Below are 18,069 nucleotides of genomic sequence, written 5' to 3'. Positions count from 1 at the left end.
ACAATCTTCCAGAGGCAACCTCTTAGTTTTAATATTTTGGGGATATGAAAGCAAATACATGTAGACCTTTTCTAGTTAGTCCTTTTAGGATTTTGCATTTAGTTCATAATCCTCTTTGTCCTTCCTAACAAAAAGTCCTATTATTCTTAGTTTAACTTCAAATAGCAGCTCATCCAACCTTTATTTATAGTAGATATATCCAACCACTAAATAGTTTTAACCTTAGGTAAGCCACATAACATAATCAGTCACCACAGGTTTTCATTTGTAAATTATTAGAAAATTATTAGACCTCTTCTACTTACCTCATCAGTTTATTGCGACAATAAAATGAGATAAGGTAAAAAGTGCTTTGGTATAAGAACTTTGGTAGAGTTAAAACTATTAATGAATTCTCATTAAAAATAAAGATGCTCTTACTGGGAAAACATCGATCACAGTATCTCATACACAACAGTCACTCAATAAATGTTAGTGTCCCATACTGACTCATTTAGTTTGTCTCCTCAATCTTTTTTAACTAAAAGGCAACATGCTAAATATGTGTTTACATCTGGCATTCTCATTCACATGTGTATTCTCACTTTTAGCTCAATGGCTGACCCAAGACAAGTTCTCAAACGTTTGATGAAGAATAAATGAACAGTAAGACATTACTACTAACCCATCACCAATAGAACAAGTCAGTTTTTCTTCTACATTGATACGTTAGCACTAAGACAGTCTTTCTCTTTCTGATCACCCTTGTGGTCTCCTTCTCTAACCAGACTCATATACATAGTGTTTAACTCTGAAATAGAGTAAATTAACTGCCCCACACTAGGACTGAGCCCTCAACGCTCTACCAACTGGCCAACTAGGCAGATAGGTAACCACAAAGCACTATTAGCAAACTGAGAATTCTGCAGCTACCAAATTAATCAGGAAACGGACAAAAGTACAACAGCAATTGTCTTAACTCACAATGGAAAGGGGAGGCACACTAAAGATCTAAAGGACGAATGATTCACTGTTCTCCAGCCTATCATTCCACTTGGTCAATTTTTTCAACCCAGATGCTGATTTTATCACATCACTAATCCCTGCTTCTCACTGCCTATACTATTAGCCTCTTCTCTCAAGCAAGGCCTTCCTTAATTTAGCCCAACATCACCTCTTCTACTGGTCCCTATGAAATATCATAAGTCCCAATAGGGCCTCCCATTCCCACATCCATGCCATTGGTTATACCTTACTCTGACTGAAAGTCCCTCTTTCACCCTTCCATACATCTAACTCCTACTCATTCTCCAATTCTCACCACATCCATGAAACCTGCCCCAACCATTGTACCTCAGACTGACCTCTTCCTCCTCTGAAATCCTCTAGAATACTAATTGTCTGATTTCCTCTTGGTTACAAGCTGTCTTCTTTAATTCTTCTCTTCAGGAAGACTTTGTTAATACTGTAAGACCAAGGATGTGCCTCTTCTACAAGGTCCAAACTTTCTAGTCCCTCTACCTGGAATGTTCAGCCCACAGATCTTCACAGTTGGCTCTTAGTATTATTCCGGGCTCAGCTCAAATGTCAGCTCCCCCCTGAAGATCTAACCCAAGATTATCTTCTCATTCATCTTTATCACATTACCCTATTTTACTATCACCATCTCACTAATCACTATCTAAAATATAACTGATTCTTATATATTTACTTGTTTCTCGTATACACTTACCACTCTCACCCACACTAGAATGTAAATTCCATGAGAAAAGGGATTTAGCTTGCTTTGTTCACTGCTGAATCCCCAGCACTTAAAACAGTACCTGGCACAAAGAGGTACTGAATAAATACTTTCTGAATAATTGAATGATTGGCCTCTATAGCCTATACTTGACCTAACAGAGTATTTATCGTATTTTATTACATCAACATTTTTGTCTATCTTTCTCAATTTATTGTAAGATCTTTGAAAGCAGGAACCATGTCTGCCTACTCACCACTATAATCTCAGTGCCCGGCACAGTAGCCACACAGATTTGTAAAATAATACAGTGGGCTGTAAAGGGGATTAGGAAGGAAGGAGGGAAGGAAGAAAGGGGATTAGGAAGGAAGGGAGAGAGAGAGAGAGAGAGAGAGGGAGGGAGGGAGGGAGGCAGGGAGGAAGGAAGGAAGGGAGGAAGGGAGGAAGGAAGGGAGGGAGAGAGGGAGAGAGGGAGGAAGGAAGAGCAGGAAAGAGGGAGGGAAAAGAGGAAGGGATAGAGAAAGAATCTGAAATATAAGAGAGATTATCAGAGTGCAAATGGATGCTTAGAAGGTATTATTTTGCAAACTTTTGTTTCAGTTTTATGTATATACATACATACAAGTGTGTATTCAGTCATGATGTAAAACATAATTTTTACTGTGGGTTACAATCCACAGTCAAGTTTTGGAAACACTATACTAAATTCCAAAGCACAACTCAGTTAGCTACACTGCATTTATTCCAATGGGTTCTCAACTTTTATTTCTTAATCTTAATCTCCTTGAGCAATATGATTCTCTCCCATCAAGAAAGAGCTCAAGATAGCAGATAAGAAAAACTCATCTACATTCCCTTCTCTTATCTAACAATTTTCATATGGATTATTCGTACATCCTTAACAATCCTAGGGTCTTTGAAGATGGAGCTGCCTTCTCCCTCTATTATTTCCCTCATGGTGCTTAGCAAGATATTAGCACATTCAGAAGTACTTGTAGGCTGACTGCCAGTTGCCCTCCTGAACAATTACATTAAAATTAACAGAAACTATGGGAGTTAGTGTGCTACTACATTGCCACGCCAAAAATAAGAGAGAGGGAGAAAAAACCCTAAGCACATTAAAAATCAAAAATAAAATAAAACAAATCTAAGAACAATTTTGTATATTAACACACCATGCTAAATGCTACACTGGCAGAATCTAGCAGTGAACCATCTGGATCAAATTATGTTCTCTGAAGGAATGAGAAACAAAATAAGCCCTGCCTTTTGGAGCCTGTTGTAGGTGGTACTTTTTAAACTACAATATTTGAAAGTGGACCCAAAAGGTTAAAAATTCAACGCAGAGGTGTTACCCACTCCAGTAATCTACATCCAAGTTTTCAATTCATCTCTGTTACAGATTTATCATAAGAGGACCCTCATTCTTCCATAACTTTTTCTAAAGGTCTAAAAAACTGGATGCTCACCTCTCACTCACAGGAATGGACCAATAAAAGTGCACTATGTGTTCTGGTCTTTGGTCTCATCAGCTAAATAAAATGGGGGACTAGGGAAATTCAGAGAATGATGTTCTCAGGACACTAAAAACAGGAAGAAGGGCCACCACTGTCCACCTCTCCATCTCTTCGCTGTAGTTAAATCACTTGGACACATACCCACAGCACTCAGCATACATTTTAAAATAAATTATTTTCATTCATTCTTTGAGCATCTATTCATGGCAGGTCCTGTGCTAAGTGTGGGCATAAAGTCCTCATCTATGAAACACTCACAGCCGAGCGGGCAAAGCAAACACCCAGTCAACCAGTATTTACTAAGTGCCTACAATTTGAAATAACTTTATTGCTTTAACAGAGGCAAGTAGATTCGACTCAAAACTTGTCTGTACCTGTCTCATATGGTTCTCTGTTAAAAGTATGTTTTGCTCTTGTTTTTCCAACCTGATTAAACCTTTTCCCAGGGCAGGGACCGTCTCCTCTTATAATTTCACATAGCCAAGCAAAGGGCTGGCACAAAGAAGGTACCGAGCAAGCCTAATGGGAAATAACGGTTGACGAAGAACACAAGTCCCTTTCTCTTCCTGGTTCCCCTCCTGTCAGAAGATGTCTTGGCCACTCTACCCTGATTAGTATCTCTTGCCATCGCGGGGAAAGACTCTCTCCTAAACTCTGTCTCAGTCTCTGTAACTCCTCTGGGACTACTCCTGGGGCAAACGGCAACACATCTACAAAGAGCAAACTCCAGGGAGATGTCTGAGGCTGAGATCTGGTGTTTGTCGCCCCGCATTCCTACCCTCACTCCACAAAAGAGATCAGGAAGCTGATGGGTGCCCGTGTAGGGTCAGAGTCCCTTCTTTCCTAGCTCCCTCCAGTGCCTAGAGCAGGTCATCAACCCCACAGTCTTCAAATAAACCTTTTAAATAAAACTCCGGTGCGAGCTATGGGTTTGAACCCTGGCTTCCCCATCAACTAACTGGGTGACTCTGCGTCAGTGCCCGAAGCTCTCTCTGCGCTTCAGTTTCTCCATCTGTGAAGAGGAGCTAACGATCCCTGCCTCGGGGGCTTGCGGGGAGGCGCAAACAGTAACTACTCGAGAGAGGGAGGTGTTATCCTTTTGAAACGCGGCGGGACCACAAAGCCGAGGGAACGCAGACTGAGGGCCCGAGAGGGGATGGGGGGCCGACTGACGGAAGCCCGAAGGCCGAGCGGGCTGACAGGGCGGGAAGAAGCGGCGGGCAGGGCGGGAAGCGGCGGAGGCGGGCGGGCGCGGCCAACTGCTCCGGCGGGGGCAGCCCCGGCCCCTTTCCCCGCTCCCACCACCCCGCCGCCCCCTCCCCGGCCTCTCACCTCGCTTGATCACATGCATCGCAGCTAGTGGCTGAGGCGCTGAGGGACTCAAGTCAGGGCTGCAGCTCTGAGGCGCCGGCGGGATGGGGAAGGTGGCAGTGTGCGAAAGGTCGGGCTCCAGGAGCTGCTCAGGGGCAGGCACTGGAGTTGGAGCCAGACAGCACTTTCTCCACAGAGCCTAGGCGCGACAATCCGAATCCTCTTCCCGCTCCCGCCACCCACGACGCAAAAGCGGCGCGACGGAGCTCCAATGACGTTACTCGACGCTGCCAGCACCCTCGCCGGTGGGCAGGACTAGCAGAGCAGAGAGTCGGGCTCTCCCAATGGCCGCCATGTTGAATATGGGCGGGGCCCCCGAAACTGCGCCTCTCCTGCGGCCACATTAGGTGTGGGCACGCCCGGCGGGAACGTGCTCCCTCGCCGCCATGTTGGGTGTGGGCAAAGCGGAATCTGAGGCCCCGGGGCCGGATGTAGCGCGCAGAGCGCGCCAGGCCTAGCCCTGCCCCTCTTGCTAGCGCGCCGCCGCCGACGTCAAGACGGTTCAAGTATTCTTGAAATCCTAACAGCAAAAACCCAACCATCCCATACACTTTTTCTTGTCTTGACGACTGTTACATTATGAGGCTGCTTACTGCTGCTTGACGACTGTTACATTATGAGACTGTTACATAACCCGAGGCTGCCGTCCGATGTGGGCTGTAGCCTGAGATCGACAGGCGGAGGCAGCCGGGAGCCCGGGCCTCTTAGGTCGGCCGGAAGTCAGGCACTCAGTCGGGTTGGAAGAGACCCGGGCTAGGGCAACGGCCTTGGATTTTATTCTGACAGAAATGGGAGCCCTGGGAGAGTTTTCAGCAGGGCAGGGCCATGACCCATGCTTTTAGAATTCTCCACTGGATGGTGGTAGAGACAGGGTTAGCAATAAGGCTGTGGCGGTAGAAGGGGTTTGAGTTTGGTGACTGTAGGGAGTTAAGAAAAGGTGAGAAACATACAGACTGATGTAGAAGCTTCTGATTTGGGCTACATAAACTGGTTTTTATGAAATCTCATGTGACAGCCCCTCCTAAAACCTTTCATTGGTTCCTCACTGACCTCCAGATGCATCCCAAGCTTCCTTAGAAGTAATTCTAAAAGTCAGTGGTGATAGGTGAAGCTATAGGATAGATAGGGTCAGGATGGCCTAGAGGTAGGGTTGCTAAATTTAGCAAGTAAAAATAATATGTCCAGGGCAGGTCAGGTGGCATAGTGGTTAGGTCCACACAGCCCCCACTTGGCAGCCCCAGGTTCGCAGGTTGGGATCCCAGGCGCCGACCTCTGCACAGCTCATCAAGCCATGCTATGGCAGGTGTCCCACATATAAAGTAGAGGAAGATGGGCACGGATGTTAGCCCAACGCCAATCTTCCTCAGCCAAAGAAAACAAAAAAAGGAGGATGGGCAAGGGATGTTAGCTCAGGGCTAATTTTCCTCACCAAAAATAAAATAAATAAATAATGTGTCCCAAATATTGCATGGGGCATAATTATACAAAAATCAGTTTATCTGAAATTCAAATTTAACCAGACATCCTGTATTTCATCTGGTAACCCTATCCAGAGAGCTTTTGGGTATGTGTATTAGAGTTTCATTTTCCCCTGGCAGAGGAGAAATAGTCTCTTCCTCACCCTGTCTGCCATGCCACACAGACCACAGAGAACACAATGAGAGTCAAAGCCAGCAGAGGTTAAAATCTCCTACATGCTTTATTGAACTTCAAAGAGTCTTATGAAATAACACAGAAAAACCCATGTGAGGGTGTCCAGGGGGTACAAGGCAGTCTGCAGCTTGGCACCCTCCTAAGACCAGCCCCAGGTGTCCCCACCCCAGGCCCAAAATAGGATCCCAGAGTAAAGTCATGGCAGGGAATGGGGCAGAGGGAAAATACCTTTACAGCCATAGCAAAAACAGGTAAGGGAGAGAGTTGTCTAGAGGGTGGGAAGGGTGGGGGAAGTGGTCACACAGCCGCCTTCACCTACACCATCTTCCTTAGCTACCCTCTTCCCTAAACTGGCTGTGTCCTTTTTGAGCCTCTGGCCCAGGCTATGCAGTAACATGAAAATGGGGTCTGACAAGGTCAGGGGAGTATGTGGTGCAGGCACTTGGGAAATTCAGGAGATTTCTTTTTTCAATTTTAAACTGTCTTTTGGTTCAAATGCAACAACATCCTGCCCAACAGCTTCAGGGCCCCATTAGAGCCCTGTATCATGGCTGAGGCTCCCATGGCCAGGGGAGCCAATTGTCCTGAGACCCAGGAGTATTGATGCTTGGGAGCATTTGGGCAGCACCTCTTATAGACAAATCCTCCTGCAGTGTCGGGGAGCAGGGATAAAAGAGATGCAGGTGTGGGTGAGAGAAGAGAGAAAAGGTGTGCGGGCCTTGTAGCCCACAACTTTAGCATCTACCTATCCTCCAACTAAGAGAAGTCTCTCTCAATCTATCCCCTAGCCTGGTCTCTCTTCAAAACTCTCTAACAGCTTGTTCTCTGGGAATTGGTTTCACTCCCCCACGGACCCCTGGAGGCCTAAGTGAGCTCCAGGCTGAGGTTCCCTCTGGCCCACCACACTCTCAAAGAATAAACTTCAAATATTAGGCCCTAGGCCCCAGTCTCGGGGAAACAAAACCATCGTAGATGGGGTGGAACAGATCTGAGGCACAGGAGTCAGAAGTTACTCCTATCTTCCGCCCTAGCTGCTAAGGGAAGTTGGGGAGTGGTGGGAGAGAGGAGCCTGAAAGCAGGAGACAGAGAGAAACAAGAAACCAAAACTCAAAACTGGGACAGCAGAGACAGAAGCTGGACCCCAGAAGTGGAGCTGGGAACTGAGGGGACGGCAACTAAGACATGCACTGAAGTGGAGAGGGAGTGACAGCAGCAGCCCAGGGTTGGGAGGGAGGCAGGGCAGGCAGGCCATGGTGGTCAGTTAATAAATAATATTGAAGGACACGAGGATGAGGGGGGCAGGTATGTACAGTGCCCAGGCCCCTGGGCCAGCCCTTCCCATGCCCTTCCCTCTCTAGGGGCCAGATATCTTGGAAGGGAGGGAAGGGGAGGCAAAAGACCAGGGAAGGACAAGCTGTCCTGCCATTGAAACCCTCATCCTGCCTATTTCTTAAGAGGCTTCTTAAAGATTTTGAGGGGAAACTTCTTCCGGCCTGGGCTGGAGTCTGTCTCCTCACCAATGGAGCCATTATCCTCCTCAGCCGCAGCCTTCTTGCCAGCCAGGTGGGGAATGCGTGTATTTCGGCTGGCCTGCAAGGCTCGGCTGTCCCCAGCTGGAGATGGCGTGTCTGGGTCTGGGGAACTGGAGCTGTGAGAACGGGAAGAATCCAAAAGTGGAGAACCACCAGGTGGGGCTGGGGGGCTCAGCTCCATCAGGCTGTGGGCCTTGTCCAGCCCATGGTTCAGCGCCAATAGTGCCTTCTTGGCCAGGGCAGGGCTGTCAGGCAGTTTCTCCACCAGAGACCCTGGGTGGAGCCCCTCAATCAGCCGGTGGCTGCCATTGGAAGTCATGGCATTGAGAGCTTCATCTGCAGCCCGGACCATCTGAGGAGGCTTGGGGACCATACGCTGGCGGTCACTCATGTGGAGGGAGGACTCCGAATCGGAATGGGTCAAATCCCTGCAAGACAGGGCAGAGAGGAAGAAAGGGACACATACAGGATAGGGGGACAGGGGGAAAGTTGAGGAGAGAGGGACAACATGAGATGCCAAGGACAGGGTAGGAAAGTGGAGATGAAGAGAGGGGCAGGAGAGAGAAAACAGAATAAAGAGGTAGGTGAGAAAGAGAAGAATGAGAACAGAAGGAAGTTGAGTAAGCCATAAATACAGGATGAGAGAGGAGGCAGGAATGGGGATAGATTGGAGAAGAGACAGGGAGAAGAGAATAAAATTGGGGAGGAAGAATAGCAAAAGCAGCAGCAGGTGGAAATAAGAAAGACCAGGAGAGAAAAAAAGAAAAGTGATGGTGAGAGAAGAGACAAACAACAAAAACAAATGTTATTATACCATCATCTGTCTGGCAAAGGGCTTTCTAATGCCTGGGCCCCACCCCTGCTGAATGCCCAGCCCCTAAACTGGTGCAACCACACACTTCAATTGCATAGGCATCCTCCTCAATAAAATCTCTGCCTTCCCATAGCTGGCTAGATTTCTTAGGACTCAGCCCTAAGCTAACACAGAACCCACATATTGCTCTGAGTCACCATTTTCCATGTCTTCCTCCCCTACTTACTCCTGTCACATCCTGGGACACATCCAGTCTGGGCCAGGCCCCAAGGAACAGGGCACATGCAATAAGTGGGCCTGACCCAGGCTGGGGAGGAGAAGGTTAGAACAGCCTTGCAAACAATCCCTCACCCACCCCAAAAGGCCAGGATGCTGCCTCTTCCAACCCCCTCATAGGATTCAAAGGGGGTCACAAGAAGTGTTTCAGAGTTCAAAGGCAGCTGGCAGCAGGAAGGGTGGGGCCTTTTTCAGAGCTCTGCTGACAGGGAGACTGTAGGGAGGTGTAGAAGGACAGGGCATTGGCCTTTACAGAGCAGTGGTTCAGAAGAGCTGTGCACTATAAGTCATAAAGTCTGACTCAACTTCCATCTCTGCCTGAGGCTTGCTGTGTGACCTTGGACAAGTCATCTAAACTTGCTGGTCCTCAATTTTGGCCAAATGAAGACAATACCAATTCAATTATCTTGCAAGACTGTTTGGAGGATCAAATATGTTGGCAAAGCACTTAGAAATGGAGCAAGTATCGTGGGAATGAAGATGATGAGGCCAGTCAAGCTGGAAGACCCATATGTGGGCCAGTCACAAGAGGCTTCTTTGCAAGGCTGAGTTATGCGGATGTGGCACTGCACACTGGACATGCACACACAGAGGCTAGTCCAGGAAGTCGAGACCCTGTAAGGGGCTGGCTATCCCTAAGAAGGCCATGAACCATTTATGCCACCCCTCCTGCCTCTACAGACAAAAGGGTAGATGTGGGGGTCCCTTGCCAATCCTTTAACCCTCCTTCTGCCTTCCCAGAAGCCTGAGAACCCATGGCAGAGGCAGAGGAGAAGGCTAAGGGAAATGCTTAAACATCCAAGTCAGGAAGCCAAAGGGAAGGAGTCATGAGTGGGAAAGGAGAGCACCACAGGACCTAGAAAGGAGGCGGCTATGGGTCAGAAATTAGGGAGGGCACCAGGCCCCTAAAACAGGCAAAAGCAGGAGGTTGGCTCATAGCTGTTGTAGGTTTAATTCTCAGTGGGAAAGTATTAACTAAGCAGCCTCAATTTGGGCCCAGTACCTTCCTGGAGACAAGAGATAGCAGAGAACAATTCCAGCTCCAACTCCTATTCTACAAATACTGTTTCAGCCACACACTTTAGTGTTTACCAATATTCACTTTCATATTTGGTTTCATATATCTGATACTGTCCTTGCTTCTATTTAAATGTGCCCTTGTTTCTCTAAGCCCCAAGATGATCCTCTCCATATCCTGACTTTTCCATACATATATGAACCACGGAGCAAGGTGCTCAGTGGAAGGAAGTTCTGGGAAGGAACCACACTGGGAAAAGGGGCCCTTTAGGCTGAGGAGGTGAGGATCCTAGGACCTTTCTAATGCTAAAGAAGAGAGGGCAAGAGGTTGGTCACTCCTCCTGGCCCACAGTCCCATTTGGTCATGATTCCCATCCCTCTATACTTCCATCATCAACGAAAAGCTGAGACTTCCAAAGCAAGAAAAGAACCTGGGAGGAAGCCCGGGTAGGTGTAGGAGGGAAAAGGCCCATTGAGGCAAGCTCACCTTCCCTCCCTGAATCTTTGAGAAAATTCAGGCCAGGGGTGTCCCTCCCCAAAGGCTGGGCTGCCTTGGGCTCCCATCCCAAGCTACTAACCTTACTAGAGAGCCTGTTTGCCTTTAGAGATGATCCTCTGGTGCATGGTGCAAAAGAAAATTAAGTAGTGAACAGGCCAGGTGGATGCAGGTACCTCCCCATCCTCCCTTCCCACTGCCCTCAGCTTGGGCTTTGGAACATGAAATTCATAGCATCCCCTAGTGCCCCCAACCCAATTCATTCCTCTCCATCTGTATTCGGAGGGGCAGTCTCCCTGCCTAGGCTTTTGAATGAAAATGAGGATGAGAATGAAGATGAGCAGCTCTTCTGAGTGATAACACTAGTAAAGGTAGTCCCTTTGTGAAAGAACAAGGAACAGCCCTCAAGGATAACTATCCAGAGGTTCAAGAGGCAGAGCTAGAGAGACTGGTATCCAGAGTGAGGCAGGACCAAAAGAAAGCAACAGGGTAAGCAGGCTGCAGCCCAGAGGCCAGGATTGGGCTGTGGTCACTTCAGAGATGCGAGGTCATTCCAGAGGAGGGGGACGTTCTGAGTCCAAGCTTGTTCCAGGCTTGTTCTGACCCTAGCCTCTCATCTTGTGGTATTAGTAGGGAAAGTCCCTGCAGCTGCCCGACCAGGAGGTGGGAGAAAGCCTTTCACCAATTCTTATACAATTATTACACTTATTGAGACCCTGTGGAAGGACAGAAATATCCATAGAGTGTCCTGGAATGGAAAGCCAAGTTCTAGTCTGTGTTCTGCTCCTAATTAGCTGTGGGACCTTGGGAAAATTACTTAACCTTTCAGAACCTTAACTTCCTACTCTGAAAGTGAGTATTTTAACGCCTACCCCACCTATAAACTTTTATTGTCCAAAACCCCTAAACCTGTTTCCCTTCTTCTGTTCCCCAACTCCATGAAGGGTACTACACCCATTCAGTCACCCAAGCTAGAAACCTGGGTGTCATCCTAGACTCTTCCCTCTCCTTCACTCCTCATAGCCAGTTACCAAATTAATCCTCTCCTTTCCATGCCAAGACCTCTTTACCTTCCCTAGTGGTCTACTGCAATGACTTCCAAATTCCTGTAGTCTCCTCCTTCTTTCTTTTATACAAGCTACTAAAATGTTATTTCTAAAATGCAAATCTGACCAATTCACTTTCTTTTAGAAACGCTTTTGAGTTCTCCATCTCCTAAAGGGTAATGGCCAAAGCCCTTGCCTTTGAGAGCCCTTTATCATTCTAGCCTCATCTGCTGCCCCTTCCCACCAACACACATCCAACGTTCTAACCACAAATATATCATATTCTCTTGAACCTCCATGCCTCTGCACATGATGTTTCCTCTACCTAGAATACACTTTCTCCTTTTCCTGCACACAGGGTTTTAGCACAAATGTCATCTCTTTTGTGAAGCATTCCACCCAGGTACACACTGTTAGTCACTCCCTCCTCAACACCCATAGCACTTATCAAGTTGTCCCACAATTATTATGTACCTCTCCCAGACCAGACTGTAATTCTTGATGGCTTGCATTGTATCTTATCATCTATGAATCCCCATGCCCAGCAGAGCCTGGGACAGAGTAGATATCAACAAATGTTTGTTGAAGGAGTAAAGGGAGTAAGGACTCCACTGAGATAACGGATGTAAGAGTGCATAGTTTAGGCAAAAGTGCTATAGGACTGTGAGGAAGGGGGGGGGTGTTACTCATTTTTAGAGTCAGAAAACCCCAAACAGAGCAGGGAAGAAAGGTGTGGGGAGTTAGGCTGACCTTAAGAAGGAGTCCCAGGGCTGGGAAAGGATAGGACAAGGAAAAGAGGCCCCACTGCACATACCCCCCAGCTGACGACAGCAGGCAGAGGTCAAGGTAAAGGCAGCAAAAAGGGAAGGAAGGGAAGAAAGAAAGAGAAGAGAGACAGCTGATACCCCAAGCTCTCTGAATGCCCAGGCATCACAGCGGTGCTGTCAGAAGGGGGTGGGTCAGGGTAGGGCTCCATCTGGAGGAAATAGGAAGTGCTGTGGTGGTAATAAACAGGGTGGACATGGACGGTGGTGATGGAGGTGGTGGAGGTGGTGGTGGTGGTGGTGATGGTGGTAGAGGAGCAGGAAGAAGAAGCAGAGGCAGATGGAGAGCTGGTCTCGTGGCCTTCAGAACTGAAAGACTGTCCAGATGGAAGGCTGCGCATTCGCCGCAGAGATACCCGGCTTGTCAAGAAGTGGCCAGCCTCGCCCTCTACCAACCTCTGAGATCCCAGGCCATGTTGTGGCTCCGTCAGGCGCTGCCGGACACTGGTCTGCAGGCTGGGGGCTGCAAGGAGAGTGAAGAAAGTGTAAGGAAGGGCCAGCCTACTTTGGGCTGGCAGGCAAGCAGGTTTTCCCATGGAGAAATGCTTGCTGGAAACCACTCTGGGCCTTTGGGTGCCCAATATGGAGACTGGGGCACCTCCTCCCAAAAACCTCCCACCAGGGGTCCTAAAAGGAAGGGGAAATTGAAGACGAGGTGCCCAGGTCAGTTTTAGTGACGATCGCAATGGAAGGAGACCTAGGGCCAACATTACTATAAACGGAAATGGCAAGGCAGTTAGTGGGAGGCCACAGGCAGGACAGGGAAGGGTAGGAGTTGGGGGCAAGGTCCGGGAGAGCACTAAGAACCAGCCTTTTTAGAAAGCCAACCTCGGGAAATAATTCACAATTTAGACAAAGATTTATAGACAAACATGTTCATCACATCATTATTAATAATTGTATGGAAGTAAACATAAAGGTGGAATAATGGGAAAATGATGATACATCCAGTTGCTGGAAGACTATACAGCTATTAAAAATTCTGCTTATGAAAAGATTTTTAAAACATAGAAAAATGCCTATTAAAATGCTTAGGGAAAACAAAAGGATACAAAATTATATGTAAAAGAAATAACTTGAGCTATAGAATACAAAAGACTAGAGTTTAAAACCAGGCCTTTCCACTTCTAGCTGTGACTTTGAGTAACTTACTTCCCTATTTTAATTCCTAATTTATAAAATTCTGCAGAGTTGTCATGAGGCTTCAAGATAATGTATTTAAAGTACCTGACACAGTTCGTGGCACTCAGTAAATAGCAGTGGTTATCATTATTTTGACCACATAAAAAATTATTAAAAATTTCACAGATGAAAGACTAAAAGAGAAGGCGCTCAAAAACTATACTCATGTTTATTAGTCTTTTACTTTCCAAATTTCCTTCAATAAGCATGTAAACAACAAAGAAACAGTTCTTGGATCAATGTTGCAAATCAGGCTCTTGGAAGATGTCGGCCACCACGTCCAGTGAAGGGCTACGTGGGTGCCAGGCAATTTAGGAATGTGCTGGAGCATCCCCCTGGGCTCACTCCAGCTCCAGCTGAACACTAAATTCACACCTTTGTTTTTTCTCTGCTACCCTGCTAAACAGGCCTCTCTGCCTTCTCCCTAAACATCGGAGAAAGGGCCAGGTTACAAGCATGGCAGAAGCCTTGGAAAGGCCAGTAGGGAGAGAGCACAGTTCCACGGTGATGGATAACTGGGGAGGCAGGGCTTCTATGGCTGGTAGCTTTCAAGGAATGACAGGGCGGTTGAAGAGGAAGCATGGAATAGGGAGAGGGAAAGGGAGAAAGAAAGGGAAAAGAGACAAGCACAAAAAGAAGAGGGGGAGGATCTTTCCTTCCCTCTTTCCATCCCAGCCCAGCTGGAAGAAGGGCCACCAGGACATCCGTCTAGCTGGGCTGAAAAGAAAAGCCTAAGCCTTCCATCACCATGGGTGTTCTCTCTCCAGGCCTCAGCTGAGCAGGCTGATTCTTCTCACCCCCGAACCCCTCCCTGCAGTTAGTAGGGACAGTGCTGAGGGAACAGAGGGAGCAGGCAGGGGAGTGAGACAGGCAGGAGAAGGGGCCCGTGGGGCAGGAGTGTTGGTTTAGTCCCCAAAGTTGGAAAAACAAAAGCCCCAAAGGGGCTCCTCAAACCCGGGTATTTCCAGAGGGACTGATCATCCGAGCCGGCGGATGTTGAGCAGAGAGAGCGGTCACTGAACCTACGCCCCATCAGCCAGGCAGCATCTAGGGTCCAACGGCCAGGCCAAAATGAGAAGAGAATCTGATTTACAGAGGGCTTCAGCCTGCACATCACTGGGATAAGGGAAGGGCCAGGGGCAAGGAGTGGGTAGCTCAAAGTTAATGAAGGTCCCTCCCAACCCAGAGAACATAGGAGTCTTTAGATCAATACATCAGGATCAAGCTATGCCTGCCAGTGATCCCAACCTTGTTGGGCCTTTGACTAAAGCCGTGACAAGATACCAGACCAGGGAGACAATGAGCTTGGCCAGAGGCAAGATATCATTGAAGAAATTTACAAATAAATACTGTCTGGAGCTAAAATCCAGCCTGATTAAAGAATCTGGCTTTCTGAAAGTGAGCCCTAACCCAGCCCCAGCTTTCCGCCATCCCTTCTGCACTCGTGGGATATGGGCCCAGGACAACAGCTTTTCCATAAAGGTCTATTCTGTTTATCCAAAAGAGTCTCTGATCCAGAGAAAAATTCAACTGGGCCAGTAAGGGATAAGTGCCTTCATTCACTGAAGAATTCCCACAGAGTGTTGTCTCTTTTGACTCTGCTCTACTCAGCTCTCATCACTCAGAGGGGAGAAAAGGGAGTGGGAAGACCCAAGACAGAGGGTGGGGAGGTCCAAGAGCTCAGTGGAAAGCCAGACATGCTTGCGCAGGAGATGCCTCCTGCGCAAGAATGTATTTCTGGCTTGGAGGATTTAGGGCTATATCACTGTCAGGGACTATTGCTCCCTGGGGCCTCACACAAAAAGGCAGAGAGAAAGAGACATTCCATTCATCTACTTTAGCAATTAGGAAGAAGGAATAAAAATGAAAATAAATAAAAGTGATAAATAGTCAAAATGAATGACATTTTTATATTATGAACCACTAAAAGAGATTATTTTCATAAAGGTAGATGGGGGGAATAAAGAAGAATAAAGGGATTAAAAAACACAAAGAGTGCAGGAGACACATTTGACACAATAGACCCAGAGGGTAGACAGAGCAAACAGCAAGGAAAAAACCACTGAAAAGACAACTAGAAAGGAAGAGCCTGATGCAAAATGTGCTTTATTAACCAAGGTCATGAATTGAACATCTTCCTTGGTATCTGCCCCACATGCTGTTCAAGCACGGCAGAGGCCAATGACTTCTTAACCTGTGCACCAAAGGCTCCTTCCTTCGTCCTCACCCAGGAGGTCACCTACACTGCATGGACAAGGGTGACACAATCTCCTCATCCATGTCATCCACGTCGTCAGTCATGATGAAGTGGGCAGGGTTGGGGCGCGTAGTGCCCATCCAGCTGGGGTCTATGTTGAGGGCAGTCACCAGTGAGTGGATGCCAGGGTTATTGACAATCTGGAAGCCACAGAGGATCTCAATCTGCTGCCAGCGGTGCAGGCGCTCCCGCAGTGCTGCTGTCACCTCACTCAGAGCTTGCCTGAAGACAGATGAAAGACAATTTCAGGCATGGGCTGGGTGTGAGCCCCAATAGGAATGAGCCTCTTATCAGAGGAACAAGTTGGGGGGTATGTGTAAATAAGAAACACAATTAAATCATAAAAATTAAGAGCAAGGTGGGAGCTGGATAAGGGCTGGGGCAGGAGACCAGACCTGTCCCCCTACCAGTGAAGAAGTAGAATTGGGGTTGGAGGCCCTGTACACCCTCAAACCCTGAGGATGGGATGGACATCGCCAGAGGACAACAGGTGCTACCTACTTAGCCGTTAGGATTTTGTGATCCACATCATCCAGGGAAGAGCTGTGGGCCACGTGGAAGGTGCCAAAGAGAGTGTTTCTCTTCTTTTTTATCTTCTCGGCCTGCAAAGATGAGACCCTCAGCTTAAAAAAAGCAGGGATTAGAGGTTGGAAAAATGAGAAATGCCTTTCTGTGGCTGGGTCTCCCTCCTCCTAGCACAGCTTAGGCTGCACAAGAAAAAGGAAGAGAACAGAAAGGGAAAAGGAAGGCAAGAAGAGGGAAAAGAGCAGAGGAAAAAAGAAAACAGAGGCAACGAGAGAAGCAAAGGGATCTCGTGGCAGTATCCCAGCCCTGGGAGGATTCTGTCCCCATAGCAGCCCGGGGCTGGCAGAGCCTTCCCTCTACCTGCCTCCACTTGCCACATCTTGCCCAGAAGGCAGGTGGGAGCACCCCCATACCCTCATTCCCCTCTCCAGAGGGGAATTATCAGGAGCTGTATACTAGGAAAAGAAACAGAACCCAGCACCAGGACATCTCTGTCCAACAGGAGGGAGACGGAGGGGCAGAGAGGAGGAAGAAGGGTGGGTGAAAGGGAGGGAGGCAAGGAGGAGAGGGGAGCAGGAGGGCAGGTCTCACCCCCTCCTTGGCCACTAGCAGTTGCTTCTCAGCATTTTGCTTCTTGATGTTGTAGTACTGCACCTCCACCTCATGTGTCAGCTGCAGCCACTTCTGAAGGGCCTCTGGAGCATACCATGAGCTGTGCGATTCCAGCTCCTTCTCTGCTTTCCTCAAGGCCTCCCGAACCTGTGCAGCCAAGAGGACATGAGTTCACGTCTACAAACATGACCCTCTCCAATGCCTGTGTATGACACTTCAGAATTTAGAGTTCTTATCTGCGTTCTCATGTGAGCTTCACAATTCTCCCATTACGGAGACAGGGCAAGGATTATTCTCTTTTATATACAAGGAAGCAAGCTCAGAAAAGGAAAGTAACCTACTCAAGGTCACATAATCAGTAGTGTCAACCAGAACGCAAATTGAGACCTTTTTGCCACCAGACTAGAGCACTCTTTTCCCACACATGAGATGCCTCTCCTGGTCATGCAGCCAATCTCAACAATTTTCCCTGTCTCTTGAGGCACGGGTCAGCTCAGTGAATCACATTTCTGAGAGTTGGGGTCTGTGCTTGGACCTCAAGAGATCACGATGTGGCAGAAAAAGCACTTGATTTGGAATCTGGAAATCTGGTCCTGGTCCCTGGTCTGTCACTCAACTGGCTGTGTGACCCTGTGCTTCCTATAGCAGATCTCAATTCAGTGCAAGAAAACACTTTTCCCATGCAAATCCAAACCATAAGTGAGGGGGTGATCTCAGCAGAAAGTGAGCTCCCCATCATGGGAGGTATGTGAAGGCTCATGTCAGAGAGACCTTAAATATGATTGCTATTCTAAAGGGGATTGGCCTGGATGCTCTCCAAAGTCTCCTCTAGCCCAGAGACTTTGTCTGTGGTTCTCCCATTGAGCGGGGCAGGTAGGCTTTGAAGGGCACTCTCTACAAGGTGAGAAGACAACAAGCATGCTTACACCTAACATGGGCATTGCCAAGAGAGGCCAAGACATGAAAGGACCAATGCATAAGCAGAAATGTCCTCACTGACTTCTCAGCAAGGAGCATACGATGACGCAGACAGTCAAAAAGCACTCAAGTATGAAAGGTCTGAAAGTACATCAGACGTTATATACATTGGATTCCTTGACATCTCACCCAGGCTACCACAATATAAGTGATTCCCCAACTTCCCCATCTGGACACTGACCTTCAGCTGGTCAGAATCCCAGAGCAGTTCCATTATGGCCAACTTCACCCAATAAAGCGAGTATCCCA

General features: G+C 47.8%; 2 protein-coding genes across 5 annotated transcripts in view; both read right to left on the bottom strand.

Annotated features, from left to right (window-relative positions):
* Positions 1-4,792, bottom strand: part of RRM1 (ribonucleotide reductase catalytic subunit M1) — a 33,725-nt gene extending 28,933 nt beyond the window's left edge. The window contains exon 1 of the mRNA XM_058545748.1: positions 4,570-4,792. Within this exon, the coding sequence (XP_058401731.1) occupies positions 4,570-4,588 (19 nt within the window). The 5' untranslated portion in view covers positions 4,589-4,792. The remainder of the gene's footprint in view (positions 1-4,569) is intronic.
* Positions 4,793-6,283: 1,491 nt separating this feature from the next.
* The window catches only part of STIM1 (stromal interaction molecule 1), a 176,297-nt gene continuing 164,511 nt past the window's right edge, over positions 6,284-18,069 (bottom strand). For 2 of the 4 annotated variants that reach the window (XM_058545744.1, XM_058545746.1), the window contains 6 exons: positions 16,822-16,989; positions 16,207-16,307; positions 15,692-15,927; positions 14,403-14,495; positions 12,663-12,729; positions 6,284-8,221 (listed from right to left, as the gene is read on the bottom strand). In XM_058545744.1, coding sequence (XP_058401727.1) covers positions 7,705-8,221; positions 12,663-12,729; positions 14,403-14,495; positions 15,692-15,927; positions 16,207-16,307; positions 16,822-16,989 — 1,182 coding nt within the window. In that variant the 3' untranslated portion in view covers positions 6,284-7,704. The remainder of the gene's footprint in view (positions 8,222-12,662; positions 12,730-14,402; positions 14,496-15,691; positions 15,928-16,206; positions 16,308-16,821; positions 16,990-18,069) is intronic. The other 2 variants (XM_058545745.1, XM_058545747.1) reach the window with 1 other exon arrangement.

The sequence above is a fragment of the Diceros bicornis genome, chromosome 7, assembly GCF_020826845.1.
Source record: "Diceros bicornis minor isolate mBicDic1 chromosome 7, mDicBic1.mat.cur, whole genome shotgun sequence".
NCBI lineage: Eukaryota > Metazoa > Chordata > Mammalia > Perissodactyla > Rhinocerotidae > Diceros > Diceros bicornis.
Note: the sequence above shows the minus strand (reverse complement) of the source record. Positions and strands in the feature narration are given on the sequence as shown.